This window comes from Cyprinodon tularosa, unplaced genomic scaffold (genome assembly GCF_016077235.1).
Source record: "Cyprinodon tularosa strain WSP-4 unplaced genomic scaffold, ASM1607723v1 ctg139, whole genome shotgun sequence".
In the NCBI taxonomy this organism is placed as follows: domain Eukaryota; kingdom Metazoa; phylum Chordata; class Actinopteri; order Cyprinodontiformes; family Cyprinodontidae; genus Cyprinodon; species Cyprinodon tularosa.
The window spans coordinates 660709-678501 of NW_024038210.1; the positions used below are offsets into that span (position 1 = coordinate 660709).

Genomic DNA, 17793 nt, shown 5'->3' on the forward strand with positions numbered 1-17793 from the left:
CAAAACTTGACTTGACCAATACGTTTCTGCTGTTTCTCTAATGTTTCCAATAAACCTTTAAAGTTTCTGCTGAACAGTTTGATAATTTATTTAAATTAAAATTTATGCAAATGCACTCTATTTAGAACTCATGTGAATTCTGTAAGCGAATGTTTTTTTAATAAACTTTAGGGGTTTTAGATTAGATTAGGCTGAATACGCATACACATCTCAGCTTTTAGTTTTTCAATGAAAAACAAATTCTGAAAATTGCTTCACATTCAAAAATTACCTAATGTTCTGGAATACATTCAGCTCTGATGTTGTAAAGAGATAAAATGGAGAAAAGATCATGTGATGTAAGCACTTTTGTGGGGAACTGCATATCATCAGATGTTGAATCGCATAATTTTCCAGAAAAGTTGGTGTATTTCTATGATGAGATGCAGAATGGGATATTGCAACTCATTTTCTCCCACAGCCCTACAGTGGGCTGCTCTCAGACCGAATGAAATAAAGTCATACGCATCAGTTCATTTCCTCAAAGATTAAGTGCTGTCTCTCCCTCTCTCTCTTTTTATCTCTCTCTCTAATCTGAAATTCCTGCAAAATAATGTATAAGCTTGAACAAGAGATTCTACTGTAAACAAGTGACCAATACAAAACAACATTGTGCATAAAATGTCATGTCACCGCCTGGGTCACATGGGACAAAGACTGGAGAAGTGTAGGCCGTTAAAAAGCCGATGGAGACTGAAGAGTCCTTGATGAAGGACAGACAAGGAATCCTGCGTGACACACACACACCCACACACACACAGAGAGAGAAAGCATACAAAGAATTAAGTTTCACTGTGTATCTTACTTCCTAATCATCCAACCATGATGGGCCCTGCTTGAGGTTGAAAAAGATACTCCTCTCTACAACCCAGCCTCTCCACATGACTCTTCTCTTTTCTGCTGCCTCCTTTCTATCTCATCTCACAAGATGACGCCCATTACTACACACTCTTTCCCATTAAGTAACAGGATACATTCTGTTTATCTTGAAACATGCTGTTTGAGGCATAAAGATGAGCCCAGTGTTCAGAATATAAGCAGCTGTGGGAACACCTACGTTTATAAAATCAGCTCTTGGTTAAGGAATATACCCAAGAAAGCACTTTTTTTCTCCAAACATTGTCTTTGAAGTAAGTGGTAATAAATAAATCACAATGGTCTAAAATTTAATTGAGAGGCAGATAAAGAGGGAGATAAAAAGGGAGGTGGGGGGCTGCTAATTATGCGTGACGAATGTTGATGGCTTGATTTTCTGCGTCCAGCTGCACGGAGGAGCAGGGAGAGGAGAGGGAGAGGGAGAGGCAGACTCACTGACGCCGGCCTCGGAATTCTCCCATCCATTGAAAGAGAGAGCCGATTGTGTCCGGGCCCTTTCCACAGAGCACCTGATCCATGCCCAGACACACTGCTGCGTGTTTTCTCACAGATGTACAGACTAATGGGCAGACAAGGCGAGTATACAAAAAAAAAGAAAAAAGAAAAAAATGTGTTGCATTTTCTAAAAGAAAAAACTAAAACTTTTTTTTATTGTTATAAATTTTAATAAATGAAAAGAAAGTTGACTTTTGCAAGTCAGCTTGAAGATCTCTTGGTTGCTTCATTCCAAGCAGTTATTTTCCCAGAAGATCTGGGAAATATGAAGCGAGCCCCCCTCTTTCTCTCTTTTGACATGTTCAAGAAAGATATTTAAGGTCAAAGTTTTGTTTGCGCAACCGACGCCATTCACACGATGGCCCTTTAAAACAGCGCCCAGATCGAAGTCCTGTCTCACGGTTCAATATTATGGTTTGTTCTGGAGTGAGGTCGTTGAGTGACTTGTCACACAGGGTCAGTGGTTGTGAAGAGGAGGTGGAGGGGGGGTCAGGAGGGAGACAGTTTTAGCTCCAACATCTGTTCAACCTCTGCATAAAGCGTAATTGGAGGAATATCTCCAACCGTGGGTATTTACACACAAGAGCTTCTAAAGATAAGATGTTAATGATCTTTGAAGAGGCCCCCCCCCCCCCTTCAAACATCCAGTAGGTTTTTTGTAAAGCTGTGTTAGAACATATTGTCGTTTTTTATAACTAAAAGAATTGAGCATTACTTATGGGGCCATCGGTTATAAAAATAAAGAGAAAAATTCACGATTTCTATTAAGTTTCTTTTTTGTTTAGCTCTCTGTTTACCTCAACCTCAATGTTTTGTATTATTATTATTTTAAAGTTTTCACCCAACTAGAGATCCAGCGAGGAGAACAGTGGAGCGGAGGATCCATCTAGGATTGGCAGCGCCTCTCAGCCAATCAGAACTCCGAGCGCCACTGCGCCTCTCCGCTCCGATGCTTCAGCGGGGAGGGCGGGCCGTCTGCCAGAGAGGGGAGGGCGCGTCGGGGTGAATGGATGACGTCGGGAGGCTGGCGCCAGCATGTCTGGGACTGGCGCGTTAGATCAACACAGCTGGGCCGGGATAGGACACACAGCTGGCTCAGGGCTGCATTCTTCCACAAAACAGGATTGTGAGAAAAGGGGAAAATAAGACCCAAATAGGAGCAGAACGGGACGTGCCTTGGTGTAAACTGAAAGGGGAGCAACATGTAAATTTGGTCTAAATCAACATTTATGATAATTTCAGACTAAAATGTGATCATGTAAAAAAATCGTGTAATATGACAAACCTGGAATAAGGAACAATGAGACAGAAGGTGGAGATAATGCAAGACTTTTACTGGAAAGTGACTCAAATGACTGATTTTACAACACAATTGGTGTCGAAATACTCTTTTTTTTTTGCTGACCTTTTGCCTATATTACACCACATGCATCTATCTTAATAGTGAAGAAATGAGTTGGATACAAATAAATCCATCATTCACTAAGTAATTTTATCCATATCGAATGAAGAAGTCACCTGAAGAATACAGCCAACAAACTGACACCCCCCTTTAGGCATCTCATCCAAATTTCCTCATTCCTTGCTCTGCATCCAATACGCGCTCTCAACCAATAGGCATTCGCCTTTTTGCACGCTGACCAATCACAGCGCGATGCGAAAAGTAGGCGGTCCGTAGGCGTCTCGAGTGTATAAAAACCTGATGGAGCTCCTCCGTCTCATCGCTTTAGCTGATTTGAACACGAACCTTGTGGAAAGTACCCGAATTCACAGCCGCTGCGTCTCTCACGGTTTGATCCCCACAGCATGAAGGCAATTAGTCCCGTCCGTTCAGTGAGGAACTGCTACAAGGCCGTTTGCTGCATCTCGGAGCAGAGTCTCGCCATCGGCCGGAATAAACACTCCTGCTTGGACGAGTCTGTGAGCGCGCTGTGCGACATGAACGACTGCTACTCCAAGCTGAAGGAGCTGGTGTGCATCCCTCAGAACAAGTCTGTGAGCCAGGTGGAGATCCTGCAGCAGGTCATCGACTACATCTTCGACCTGCAGATCGCGTTGGAGGCGGAGGACGCATCTGTGCCGGAGATGGTTTTATCCATAAAGGTGAGAGGCTGCAGGGTGGACTCATGCTTTTCATTGAACATCCCAACAAAAACGCACGTGGGAACATCCCTGATTCATATCCCCAATTTAAACATTTGCTGTGTAAATCTAAAAAACCTGCACAGCGCTGAGCTTTCCTCTGCTTGTATTCTATTTTAATCTTTTTGTGGTGCAGACGTAGATACTGATCTCTTGTAACAACACCTCGTATCTGACATGTAAGCTATTCTTAAATCGATTTAACTTAAAAACTCTTGTTTTCTATCTGCTTCTCGATCAGGCTGCGGACCTTACGCACACATTATCCAAAGAGGATGAGCGGTTATGCCATTAGGATGAGGATGGAACATTATTGGTATGTATTTGTCCTGTTTTCAATAAAGAAAAGAAACTATATTTAAAGGAAAAAGTGTGTTTTTAATGTTGTAGGAAAGTTGTGTATTGAAAGGCCACTCAGTGTGCAGCCAATTAAACAGAGCAGTGAATGTGAAGTGGATGCATTGCTATCTGCCTGGGGTTAATGAAAGTTCCATGCTAGGCGCCAGTCTGTCTGCTCCCCACTGCAGGGAGGGAGGGAGGCAGAGATCTGACTTCACTTTTCTTCCTTTCTCTCCATGCAGGTGCAGGGAAACACATGTCTCCACTTCACTCCGGGCAAGAGGACAAGAGGGGTAAAAAAAAAAAAAAGAGAAAGCAAGAAAGAAAAAGGAAAGGGGGCTGGGGTAGGTATTTGGAAATGAAGGAGAAGACAGAAGAGGAGGCGGAGGGTTTCAAGAAAGAGGGGAAAAGAAAACATTGGACTGTTCTGAGATGAGTGGGATCAACAGTGGTAGCACAAGAGCAAGAAAACAGAATCAATCTTTGGCTCCCAGACAGACAGAATCAACACACCAAAGCAGAGGACTTGGAAACTGAAAGTGACCAATGTGTTTGTTGTCTTCCCTGCAAAACTGCAGTTCCTTTTAGGAGAAGTGACATATTTATCCTTTTGTTAAAATTTCAATGCATTCCAAACACAACTTTCCATCTGAAAAGATCTGCACGAGTCTTCACCTCACCTAAGAACCCCCCCTCACCCCTCCAAATATATGTTTGTCTGTTAATGCATTTGTAGATATTTGCTGTGGGTTTGTAAGATGTGAGTCATTTTTGGATGTTTTTTTAATGGGACTTTTAGCTGATATATTCTAAACTCTATACTAGAGTTTAATATAAACGTTTGTGGGGATTGTCTTTATTTCTACAGACAACATGCTGTGAGTTTCATAAACTCTTTTATTTTAAAGTTTCATTTGTATCTATGTTCTGAAATAATAAAAGAAATGATGTGAAGCAGTTTGGCTTTTGCAGAGTGTTTAGCACCAAAAAATGAATGAGTCGGCTTTTCAGAAGATTCCAGTGACGCTGATGTGACTTCTGGGCTCTGGATGACAATGAAGTGCTGATACAACAGGATGTGTTCAGATGAATCTTGAGGTTGGGTGGTTGGAAATCAAGCAAAGGGAGTTTCCTGTGAGTGCTTTTTATTTTTCCATCGAAGGAGTAACGGCCAACGTAAGCAGCTTCTCACATTGTGAAGAAGACCGCTGGCCCGCTGCTTACTGCAAAAAACAGCTAAGAAAATATCTCCCCCTTTATGTGACTTAGCAGGGTGTAAAACAGGTATCACCCATAGGAAACAAAAAACATGTGGAGAAAATTTTGTCTTACAATAAAAGCTTAAATACCTCTTTATAAAAGGAAACTATTATTGTGCACATAATCTTAGTCAATATCACTTTATAGAAGATATGTAAGCTGAACAGCTCTTACAATTAGATTGGTCCTCATTTAAAAAAGCTCTAATCTCAGTGTAACTTATAAATGATTACAAAAAGAGCAGGTTTTCTTATTATCCTCCTAAATAGCTGAGAAAAGTACAAAAATCTTATCATTCACTTGAAAGGTGAAGCTGGTGACCTATTCACTGTCAATTTACTTGTTGTTAACAAGGTTACAGCTCCATCTAGTGGTGAAAATGAGATATTGTGGAAAAGGCCAGCATCGTTACACCTCTGCATGATGAATGAAAAACTTGTTTGATTCTATTTTTATAATTAAGTTTATGTCATTTAGGTTTGGTTTTTAAATATCAGGGATTTTTTGGAAGCTGGTGGGAGATAAGGTTGACTTCAGAAAAAACATTTTACTTTATCTCACCTTAAAACTATTAACTGTTTTCTGAGTACATTTCTCAAACAAGTCTGACTTTTCTAACTGTCTTATTTAAATTTCAATGTTTTATTAACTATAACCTAAAGATTTTCATACAAAAATACAGATCAGATTAAATTGTTGGTCCTCTATATGTAATTTTATAATTAAATCAAATCTTGCATTGATAATAAAAATGATCATTCTTAGAGTCGTGTAAAGATTTTACATTACTAGGCAAATTTTATGGTGAAAATTTTTTTACAAACCACATATTTTATGTTTTTGAATATGTATGTCATTATTTGCTTTTAAAGTTCATCTGAGTTTCTTTAAACCTTTTTATTTTCAATAATTGGAAATGTTTCTTTTTCTCCTCAGCAGAATGGATTAAACATTCTGAAGAGGAACAAAAAAAAGTTTGAAAGCCTTTTATGAGAAATCGAGACATTATGTTATTTGGGAGACATTTCAGAAAATGTCACTCTTTTCTGCTCTAAATTAGTGGAATTCTCTAAATTTACTTAGCAAAACAGGTTAAAAATGAGTCTATAGATAGAGTTTTTTTTTCAATCTACAGCAGATGGCTCTTTTAAAACAATGGAAGAATATGTGGGAAAACGCTTCATGACCAATGCTAAGCACGTTGGAGGTTCTGTGATGATGTGGGGATATTTGTCAGATTTCACTTACACACAAACAGGATATTTAACTTCAGTTAAACATTCCTCTCAATTAAGCCTTTTTAAGATGGAAAAATAATGTGTAGGTTTTTTATTGTCAAATGAAGAATCAACCTCACTCAATCTTCTTGTCACACTTCTTGTCAAGAATATTATGCCATATTCTTGTATATTGAGCACTCAGTTCTTTAAGTTCCCCTTGAACAATCTGTAGAAAATAACATCAAACAATTGCCTTCCGACTATATATATTTTTCGCATAATTTCATCAAGCTTTTGTTGAAAAACTTATCTAACCACAGCAATCTCTCTGAAGTCTTATCAAATTCAGTTAGTTGGGTTAACCCCTTATCTCTCTTGGGGTCCTCCTCACTCACTAAGATGAGAACCTTTAAACTGAGGCCAAGTGATGACTGTGTTGCACAGCTTCTATTTCTTACTAATCATTTTAAAAACTGTTATTTTCTCAACATAAGCCTACCTGATGTTATTGTACGTAATCCCATTGCTGTGTAGATCTGCATTTTCTAACATCCAGTTGTGAAAAACAGAAGAATTTCCTCTGATTTGGCTCCTCGGCACAGCACCAACTACTTTTTTTATTTCTATGAAATGCAAATATGTATTTAAGTGCTCTTTTTTTTTTTTTTTGTAAGAGAACAAACATACAGAATCAGCAGGAGATCAGACATTTAAATCCGTCACAGTGATTGAGGTCCCATCAAGTTGTGCAGCTGATGATATTAGAATAAAATGTATAACACAGTGTTTAAAAAATGATGTTAATTTCAGGGAAGATTTGTTTTAAATCATATCAGCTGGTACCAGTAATCAGTTACTGGCTGCTGTCTGAGCAGGACACTTGATTTGTGTTTATGTTTTTAAGAGTGGAGCAACAGGATCTATTTAGCTTTTTGACAATACAATGCAGACAAAAAAAAACATATAAGGGTTTGAAAATTGTCTAATAAGTGGTTCCTAAGAATAAGATTAATTCATAAGAATTTATGATAAATATTAAATATTACCATAAAGTGGAAATATTCAACATTTTATGTAAATGAAAAACCTAAAAGAACGTCATAAAAACTCTAGAGTTATGTACTTATATAACTACTGTATGCAGAAAGATTTTCCTTCATCATTGGAATGCATGAATGTTCACGCTAAGCATAGGTTTTTACAATAATAATGCGTTTCTCTTCTTAAAAAAAGTTTGAAGACTTATTATTTATTACAAAATGTCTTTTTATTAATTACATGAAGCATTACATTTATTAAATGGACGATGTTGACACCAATAAAGCAAATCACAGAGAGATGTCTAGCTTTGATATACAACAAATTATTTTGTCGAAAACTAGAACCTGAACTTTGCCAAGCTCCAGAGGTGGGGGAAGGGTGTTGTTAACCTACCATTACAGCGAACTTTCAGGGCAGGGGAGAGAGGAAAAAAACAACGGAGTGACATACGGCTTTAACAAATGATAAATGCAGTTTTTATAAAAGCCAATAATTACATAAGACTTAGCTTTATTTTTTATTTTGTATACACAAGTGTAAACAAAAAGAAATTTCGTTTAGAACAGTTCTAGACAATTTCATATTTTAAAGTGCAGCTTTGAAAACAGTAATAAATACATTAGAAAAAATAGTAATATAAACATATGACTGTATATTTACAGTTCTAACATTCTTTTTTTTTTCTTACTTTGGGAAGATAGGCCAAACTGAAGTTTTGGATATTCTTTCTTTGTTATTATAAGCATATAATATCCAATAATTACACTATAGATCATTGTAGTGCCACAAAACGTGTAGCACACATAGATAACCTCGTCTAGTTCATACTACAACTCTTACTTTGGGAATATGTGCTAAACTCTTATTTTTTGAGATTTTTAAATTGTTTTTATAAGTAAGCCAGGTGCGCAATCACTGCAACAGGAAGGACTCCCCTTGGATTTGTGAAAACTGCTAAATGGTAGCGTCATATGTAGTGCTTTTCCTTTGGTGAAATAAATGTTACTGCTATACTGAAATCATACTGTTTGTCATTTTCTAAGCTGAAATGTTGAATGACGTGAAAAGGCGAGACAAGACAAAATACAATTATTCTCTAAGTTGTTTTCTTTCACATAGTGAGATTTGCAATATAAATCAGTCTATTGGTGAATGGACAATATAAAACGGCTCTGCCTTGCCTTGTTGGAAAAGCATGGTTATGACCTGTTCTCAGCTCAGGAACTAGGACCCGTATGATATCTGGTTGTTCAATAAGTTTGCCTAAATAAAAGATTTTGATATGACTTATCAAGATATTCCTGCAAAAAGGTCTGATGTTGCAGTGCGGGTAATGAAAAGTGTTTGGAGCATGCTCTTGTTCTGATGCCAGTTTGTTTCAGCCTTTATCCAGTCTGGGCTGGTAATATTACATATTGCATTACAACAAGGACACTTAGCAAGGTAGAGTGAGTACACAAACTTGTAGAGGGGAGGGGGGCTTGCAGGAAAACTGGAATTCTCCAGGATTTCTTGTGCTAATGCACTTTGCTAATGGCAGGAGAAACGGACAGTACAAACCTGACGTTATTCTTCCCCAGCTTTCCATGTGTAGTCAACCTGCTAGCGGCAGGGATGCGACAACTGTAATATAAATTATTTTACTGCGATTGGATCTGCGCGTTCTCCAGTTCAGCCAGGCCGGCTTACTATAGTGCATACCCACTTTTGCGCTACTGACCAGCTGCTATAACTTGAGAGAGGGCGGTTTGTGCAAATTTGGAAAGCACAGAGGATGCTCATTGCTCACTTAACTTGGTCAGTCTACTCTGCTCATCTTGCAACAATACACCGTGCACAAACTAACACCGCCGCAGAACCTAGTTACTGGACCAGATGTTTACTTTTTCTGGAATCAGGATTCATAGGGCCGGATCTATCAAAGGTTTGCGTGTATAAAAACGTGAGCTATTTCACTGCGCACGCTAAAAAATGTACAAACTGATCTATCAACAGCGTGCTAAAAGGATTTGGTCTTATCCATTTAGTACTTTTTCTGCAATGAATATGCAATATGGGGCGTTTACACGCAAAAGTGCGTCTTGTGGGAGGAGAACATGTAAATATATTAATTTAGCACTCGCAAAGTGATTTATTAAACCTGAAAGCAATTTTGCTAACGGTATCTGACTCTATATTTAACACGTTTCAAAAGAAGGTGCAAATGGTCTGTATGCGTAATTGCGCACACATGGCAGCGGTTATAGTCGCAAGAAGGAGACATGGAAATGAAGTAGGGAGACGCAGAGAACGCATTTTTTCACTCCGTGTGAATATTTTTGCAATGAAGGAGGAAACGATCGGAATAAACGAGGAAACGATCATCAAAACATATCGTTTATCCAGCATTGCCATTTTGGAGCTGTTGGGGGAACTCAGAATGGATTTGGAGCCAGCCACAAGGAGGACCCACGCAATACCAGATATCACAAAACTCCTTGCAACATGGCACTTTTTTGCATCTGGGTCATTCCAGCGTACGGTTGCAGCGAGAGCTGGGATCTCCCAATCTCCTTTTTTTAGAAGTGCTGTCCGAAGTGCTGTCCGACGGGGTTGGGGTTCTCCCCCGCTCGCTTTGGCACGTTGCGCCTGTGGAGCAACGTGCCAAATGCTGCGGGTATGCGTACGCGCAGCACACATATTCAGCCACATACCACCTTAGGGAATAAAGGTTGCATAAGTTTTATATATATATATATATATATATATATATATATATATATATATATATATATATATATATATATATATATATATATATATATATATATATATATTTCAATCTGAAAAACTCACACAGAGAGAAAAGATAATTAGAAGAATTTATTGATAAGAAAGTATAGTCTTTGGCGCTCAGACCTCGGCAGGAACATTCATGCTGAATTATGCTTTAACATGCATGAGTAGATGAATGTGAATAGGGATGTTCCCCCAAAAAGCCGAGGTCGAGGCCGGAGAGTCCGTATGCTCGTAGGGCATACACTAGGGACAGAATAAAGAATGCGTAATGAAATGCTAAGGTTTGCAAACAACTTACCGAGCCAGGTTGTTGATGAGGATGGCGACCACGGTTGACGCCAAAAACTTACCGATGATGAGGATGATGATGATGATGATGATGATGATGATGACTTACCCATGATGATGACGATGAATCTTGCGGATGACGATGATTATGAATCCTGCGGATGACGATGAATCCCATGATGACGATGATGATGACGATGATAACGATGAATCCCATGATGACCATGATGATGACGATGATAACGATGAATCCCATGATGACGATGAAGATGACGATGATAACGATGAATCCCATGATGACGATGATGATGACGATGATAACGATTAATCTTGCGGATGACGATGATGATGACGATGATAACGATTAATCTTGTGGATGACGATGATGATGACGATAACGATTAATCTTGCGGATGACGAGGATGATGATGATGATGATGATGATGACAATTAATCTTGTGGATGACGATGATGATGATGACTTACCCATGACGATGATGATGATGATGACTTACCCATGATGATGACGATGAATCTTGTGGATGACGATGATTATGAATCCTGCGGATGACGATGAATCCCATGATGACGATGATGACGATGATAACGATTAATCTTGCGGATGATGATGTTGGTGATGATGAATCCTGCGAATGAAGATGATGACGTCGACGGCGGTGAATCCTGCAGATGACGATGAATCCTGCGGATGACGATGATGAATCGGATGACGATAATGATGATGAATCCTGCGGATGATGATGATGATGATGAAACTTGCAGATGACGATAATGATGATGAATCCTGCGGATGACGATAATGATGATGACGATGATGACGATGAATCCTGCGGATGATGATGATGACGATGATGATGATGACGATGATGACGATGATGTATCCCATTATGATGACGATGATGATGAATCTTGCGGATGAGTCTGATAATGAATCTGGCGGATGAGTCTGAAAATGATCTTGCGGATGAGTCTGATAATGATCTTGCGGATGAGTCCATATAGAACACATAACATGACGGGATACAGGCACATGACGAGACGCAGACATGGTGCATATTGACGCATTGGAAATGCATGCAAAATGGCGTAAAGGATGCATGACGAGACACGACGAGACACAGATAGGGAGCATGTGATGCATTAGGGAATGAATCTTGCGGATGAGTCTGATAATGAATCTTGCGGATGAGTCTGATAATGATCTTGCGGATGAGTCTGATAATGATCTTGCGGATGAGTCTGGTAATGATCTTGCGGATGATTCTTGCGGATGATAACATATATGAACAATGACATGACGAGACACAGACATGGTGCATATTGATGCATTAGGGAATGCATGCTAAATGGCGTCAAGGATTCATGACGAGACACAGACCAGATGTGACGTGACACACAGGAGAATGCATGTAAATGCCTGACATAAAGGTGAGATTGCATGAATGCGAGCCAGAATGAAGACAGCATGAATATAACAAGGAAACAGCATGGAAGACTGCATGAAGCAGGGAATAATGAAGAAAACTGATAAGGAGTGGGAGTAGAGAAATGAGTTAGAGGATGGTCGTGATTAGGTCAGAAAATTATGAGAATGAGTTGAACCACCACCAGTATTTGTAATAGAGTTACCTAGAGGCAGAGAGAGCGCTGAGCTGCGAGAATTGGTGAGAGTTCTGGGCGGATGAATGAGGTATAGGCTGGTGAACCATTGGCCCAGAGCTGAGGGAAGCCTCAGAACCCCGCGAGTAGCTGCGATGCAGCTGCTCGGTCCAGAACGAATGCCCAGATTACCTACTAGAGGGAAGGCCACATGATTCTAAGAGTATCCTGAGGTGGTGAAGGAACCATGAGTGGACGTAGGGTAACCCTTGGGCGAAAGGAAAGTGCTTAGAATGCCTGAAACATGACGCGCCGAGATGATGAAACGTTCTGATGAAGGGCATGAGGGACTGGGAGGAGGAGTGACCTATTAGTGGCTTCAACTACTACGATGTTATCACAGTGGGCGGACGCGATTACTTCCCAAAAGCCCCACGATGGCAAGCTAGCTAAGGGTAGACCTCAGAATAAAAGAGGCCATGAACCCGCGAACCACCTGTCCTGAAGAACCCACCAAAACCTACGGATGCAGCATCCGTAAAATTTTGGAGCATGTAAGGAGATAGATAATGTCGACGTAGAAAATAAAAATTTTGTTCCAATTTAGAAGCAGTCTGACTAGGAGATCCGAACGGCAGCCTTCGTTCAGAGTAATCTGACCAAGGAGAGGGACGGAAATTGCCGGATCAAGCAACTGGGAAATGAAAGAGCGGCCTTGAGAAATAAGCACATAGCAAATTAGCTGACCTAGCAAGGAGCACAATTGGCGTTAGAAATTTTTTTTTTTTTTTTTTTTTTTAAACGTCAGATGATGAAGAAGACAGGACGATAATCAGAAGTAATAATAAGGGGTGGTAAGATGAAGGGCTGCTAAGACTGAGGTACGATATATATGAAGCGTGCACGGCGGGGACAGACTGATTCGGATGGGCCTCCGCAGAAGCTGTGAGTAATCGCGATAGATGCTGAATACAGCCAAAAATTGGCCAATAGAAAGATCTCTGGTAGACGGAGATCGGATGATTTAAGGAAAACTGTGACGTCACCTGCTGATGCGACCTGCTGATCGACTTCAGGGGAGGGAAGAATAAGAAAGACTAAATTAACATATTTCACCTGAATAATTTAGAACGAGCTAGTGGAAATATCAGCATGCATGTTAATGTAAGGTATGCCTGAATAAGAGGCAGACAAAGCATAAAGAGCGAACTCAAATAGATAGAAAATTATGAATGAAAACATGGTTGAATACGTCTTACCTAAGGCTGGCCCGGGGCGGGCGTTCCCTAATGTGAATGAGGGGAGGGGGAGGTCCGTCTGAGCAGACAGCGGCAGGGATGACGTGGCAGTGCAGGGATTTCCAAGTTTGGAGCGTGCGGACAGCGTCAAACGGATTGAGTGAGAGAGTCCGGTGGAGCGGAGGGAGGCTGAGAGCTGTTAAACGCCAGAAGGACTAGACGGGGGAGCTGCTATGAATCAGGAAGCTGAAGAAGGTCCAAGGCTGCATTGAAACGATGAGAAGGAGCGGGCGTAGCGGTGACTGCTGCTGGGACAGATCCGGGAGGCCTTCTGCGCCTGGCGAGGGGAGCGGAGGACTTGCATGTCTTTTGCGGCCAGGAATCGGAGCAGATTGAAGAGCGGAAGGCGAGGGAGATGAATAACGAGGAGGTAAGAGGGAGGCTCGTTGAGACATCTGAGCAGAGTCTAGGTCGGAGCCTGGCAATATACCCTTGGAGTGTAACGCGGAAGAAGGAGATTAGAGCGGCTAGACGGGAGCTTCTCCGAGCAGGGAAAATTGAATTGTCCTTTGAATCGAAATCCGACATTGCGATTGCAGGATAGCGGCTGGGGTGAGATTTGAGGGAGTTTATAAAGTGGAAGCAGGACGCTGATTGGGCTTCGTGGTGGAGTAGTTCGAAGCTGATTGGCTCGCTTCAGAGACGGATCAGCTTCTGATTGATGGAGGTAAGTCAGAGTTTCTTCAATTGAACTTCCGCTAGAGCTTCATAATATATATATATTTTAATATATATATATATATTTTTTTTTTGTTGGGGGTCACTGTAAGATTAAAATTTCTTAAGGCACTAGTTTGTACAAACTACTTTGCCGCAAACCACAAAACGCGCAAAACCATCATTTAAATAGGGCGTGTCCAACAGTTTTGCACCTGCCACCAGTTACGCAATCACTCTTGTTAAATCACCCGCAAACCATGGTTCAGCCCCTCGCGCAAAATTCCAGTTTGCGAGCGCAAATTACTGCACCCAAAATTGGATCTTGATAAATCCGGCCCATAGTGTTTTTATGAAGCAGCGCTTGGTTATTTGCAGAAGGCCACATCAGTGCATTGAAGGCAGAGTGAGGGAGGGCACGTTGAGTTCAACATCTAAATTATTATTATTTTGGGCATGCACAAACACACACATCCACATAGATACAAGCACACAATAAAAAAAAAAAAAAAAAAGGGCACTTTGGGTTTCAAGGAGCTCAGGTGCCGCCCCCCCCCCCCTGCACGTCCCAGCTGCCGATCACACCGCTCCCGGAATTACCGTTATTTTCCACATGGGAATTAAGATTCCCGAGCAGAATGATAAAATCCCCAAAGGGGTGCTTTCCAAAACCTCCTCGAAGGGATACAAAGTAGGTCTGGCACTTCTTCCTACCTCTTTGCCTCTGAAAACAGTCAGAGACCTTCACCTTATCTGAAGGTGCAGGGGTGCAATGTCTTCATTTATTGCTCCATGGTAAAAATCACTAGACCAGGCACTTTGTCATACATTTACCATAAGCAAAGGGGAGCAGGAAGAAAATCAGATCTTGTTTCGTCTGCCCCAGTTGAAAACCTGAATAACCTTAAAGCTAATTACAGTAGAAACATAGCAATGAAATAACAAACATCTGTGTTCAATTAAAGTAATAAACATATTTTTCTGAAACTATCAATTCATATCCGTCATATCAGATGAACTATACACCTTGTAACATTTATACTGGCTTAATGTAATTTGTTTACACATATATATGAATTGACACATTTTGTTACAACTTTAAAAATCTTCAAACAGTGAATTTCACAGTTTTATCCCAATTGTGTTTTTGTACTGGTAAGTTAATTGAGAAACTTTTGAACCGCTCTTCGTCTGGCCCGTCACCCAGAACCTGTTTGCCATGGAAGACCCTACCAGGGGCATTGAAGCCCCCGACAACATAGCCTCTGGGATCATCTGAGCACTCAAACCCCTCCACCACGATGAGGTGCATGGCGGCTCAAGGAGGGTGTAGCTAAATAGGGCTTATGTTTTATAAAGCTATGTGCCACAGAAAGTGCTTTAGAAGAAATCAGCTGATTATAACAGACTCTTTCCCTTCCTACCCACCAACAAAGAACATAGTCAACAACAACAAAACAAACAGACCACAAATAGATTTATGGAGGAAGAAGACAGAAGAGATCTTACAACGGATTCAGAGGATAGCTATCATTTTTTCTATCTTGTTTGAGAAAATACTCAAGCATAATATCAAACATAGAGAATTTTTTTAAAATGACAATGCCCATAACAGAACATTCTAGAATAAGTACGGAAACATCTTTTTAATCTGTAGTCCCTCAAGTTACCCTAAGAGATTCAACAAATATAATGAAAATACATAGAACTGCAGGTTCTTTTCTTTTAGAATTATAACTGAAAGTTTATTTATTTTAATAACTCAATTCACGTAGTAAAACACACAATAGAAATTCATTACATACATGCCAATGTCTTCAAGCCTTTATTTATTTTTATCATGATGATTTTATATGTAATCAAACACAATAAGAGAACTTAAAGCTACAGTGTGTAATTTTCAGCGCCATCTAACGTCCAGACTGCAGACCGCAGCAACATGAACATCTCCCCCCCACCGCTTCTCCCCCCCAACAGTACGGCGAGCGTTACGGGACAAAATGTCTTCCACGACGTCCGCATCACCTACCTTCTCAAGTGATGAGGTTTGCTTACATAAATAATTTTACAGATAGTATTTAATTAGTCTGTGTAGGGTATAGATTTCAGTACCGTCTCAGTTCATCTCTCTCAACTTGCCGTAGTTACTTTCAAGCGTAATGGGCGATCTCGCAATCACTAGTTTGTTGGCTCTGCGCTGCCGTAGCGCAAAGATGTCTGCCTCCATGGCTGCGAGACCCGCTCCTATGTAATTATAAATAACGAATTCTAAGGCAACGCAAATGTTAAGGTTAAGAGGCTGAGCTCGTAGATGATGATAAATAACATAGTTATGTATAATATATTACATTTCTGACTGTATATCCTTGTAATTATTACACACTGTAGCTTTAACAACATTTAATCTATCGTGATAAAAATGTAAATTAAATGTAATCATTTTTTTTTTAGAATTGACTTATTGTCTCAACATTTTTAAATCATGATTTTTTTTTTTTTTAGAAATGTCACCTGCTGTATTATTTTAGATTTGAAAAGATCAATACAAGCGGCCTACTAAGTTGTGAGGTGTAAAAAAAAAATGGAAGAAGAGCATTTTGAATTTCTAACTTAGTAGATGCAGAATGACGTTTTTTTTTCCACTACAAAGAAAAAAAATGAAATCCAGTTGATCATTTTAAAACAAGGATAAATCATATTTGATTTTTGCCATCAGATCGGACATTAATGGTGTGCGTATTTAGGCATTTATTTATGTTTACTTTTGTTGTCTTCTGTTTGATGTTATGTTTCCTGTTTTGTGTTCTCAAACAGTTATTGAAGTAGATTTCTAGGGGTTACTGTATATCTTCTGTGTTGTCTATTTTTGCTGTTTTGTTTTATTTTTTCTCTATTCATGTGCTCTTAATAAAACGCTTAATAAACACTTTGAGTTATCCCACTGTCTGTCTAACCTTTAATACTGGGTCCTCCTGTCCTGAACTATGATAATTAATTAAGTGAATTATTTGATTATAGTGCAGAAACTAAAAAGTTTGGGAAGATCTGGGTTATTTCAACAGCCCTGGACATGCCTAAATGACATTTTGATGGTTGCAATACCACAGATGAAAGCTTTCCAAAAGATAAAAACACTGCAACATTTAGAGAGAAAATACATTGACGCAATGACAATTGGCATGGAGATGCAGAAAAAATCTAAATGAGTAAATGAGTACTTCTTCAGTGATCATTTTTTTTTCATGTCTAATAATTTCATATTAATGCTTTTTAAAAAAAGCATTAATATGAAATGGGGGGGGGGGGTCTGTTAAAAAATAAATAAATAAAAAACTGGTTTCTTTTTCTCCTACAGTGTTTAAATTCTGATGACCGCTGCACTTTATACTGGTACTGTTTATCTTACTCCAACTGCAATATCATTACATTGTTGTGAGCTGTATACAACATTTTTTTGTATACACTCTAATTCTAAGGGAAAATCATAAGATACAACATAAAAGTTGGTTGTTGTCATCAATGTTGGGCACATTACTTTGAGAAAGTAATTAGTTATAGTTACTAGTTACTTCTCCCAAAAAGTAACTGAGTTACTGAGTTACTCCACAATAAAAGTAACTAGTTACTAGTAAAAGTAACTATTACGTTACTTTTGTGTTTCTCGCCCCCGTAACCCTAACCACCCAGCCCCCACCTTCACACCGTGTGTTTCAAAAGAAAGCTGAATAGAGCGACGACAA

At 39.6% G+C, this 17793-nt stretch overlaps 1 protein-coding gene across 1 annotated transcript; it reads left to right on the top strand.

Moving 5' to 3' along the window:
* The first annotated feature begins 3112 nt into the window (after positions 1-3112).
* Positions 3113-4235, top strand: id3 (inhibitor of DNA binding 3). Its single transcript, XM_038278151.1, has 3 exons — positions 3113-3513; positions 3794-3868; positions 4134-4235. The coding sequence occupies exons 1-2, from the start codon at positions 3217-3219 to the stop codon at positions 3845-3847; spliced, it is 351 nt and encodes a 116-aa protein (XP_038134079.1). The 5' UTR covers positions 3113-3216; the 3' UTR covers positions 3848-3868; positions 4134-4235.
* Positions 4236-17793: the final 13558 nt, after the last annotated feature.

What these genes read in the sequence shown, in the direction of transcription:
- id3 (XM_038278151.1), top strand. Translation starts at nt 3,217, where the DNA reads ATGAAGGCAATTAGTCCCGTCCGTTCAGTGAGGAACTGCTACAAGGCC. An exon ending in AGATGGTTTTATCCATAAAG is followed by an intron (nt 3,514 to 3,793) that starts GTGAGAGGCTGC and finishes CTTCTCGATCAG; the next exon opens with GCTGCGGACCTTACGCACAC.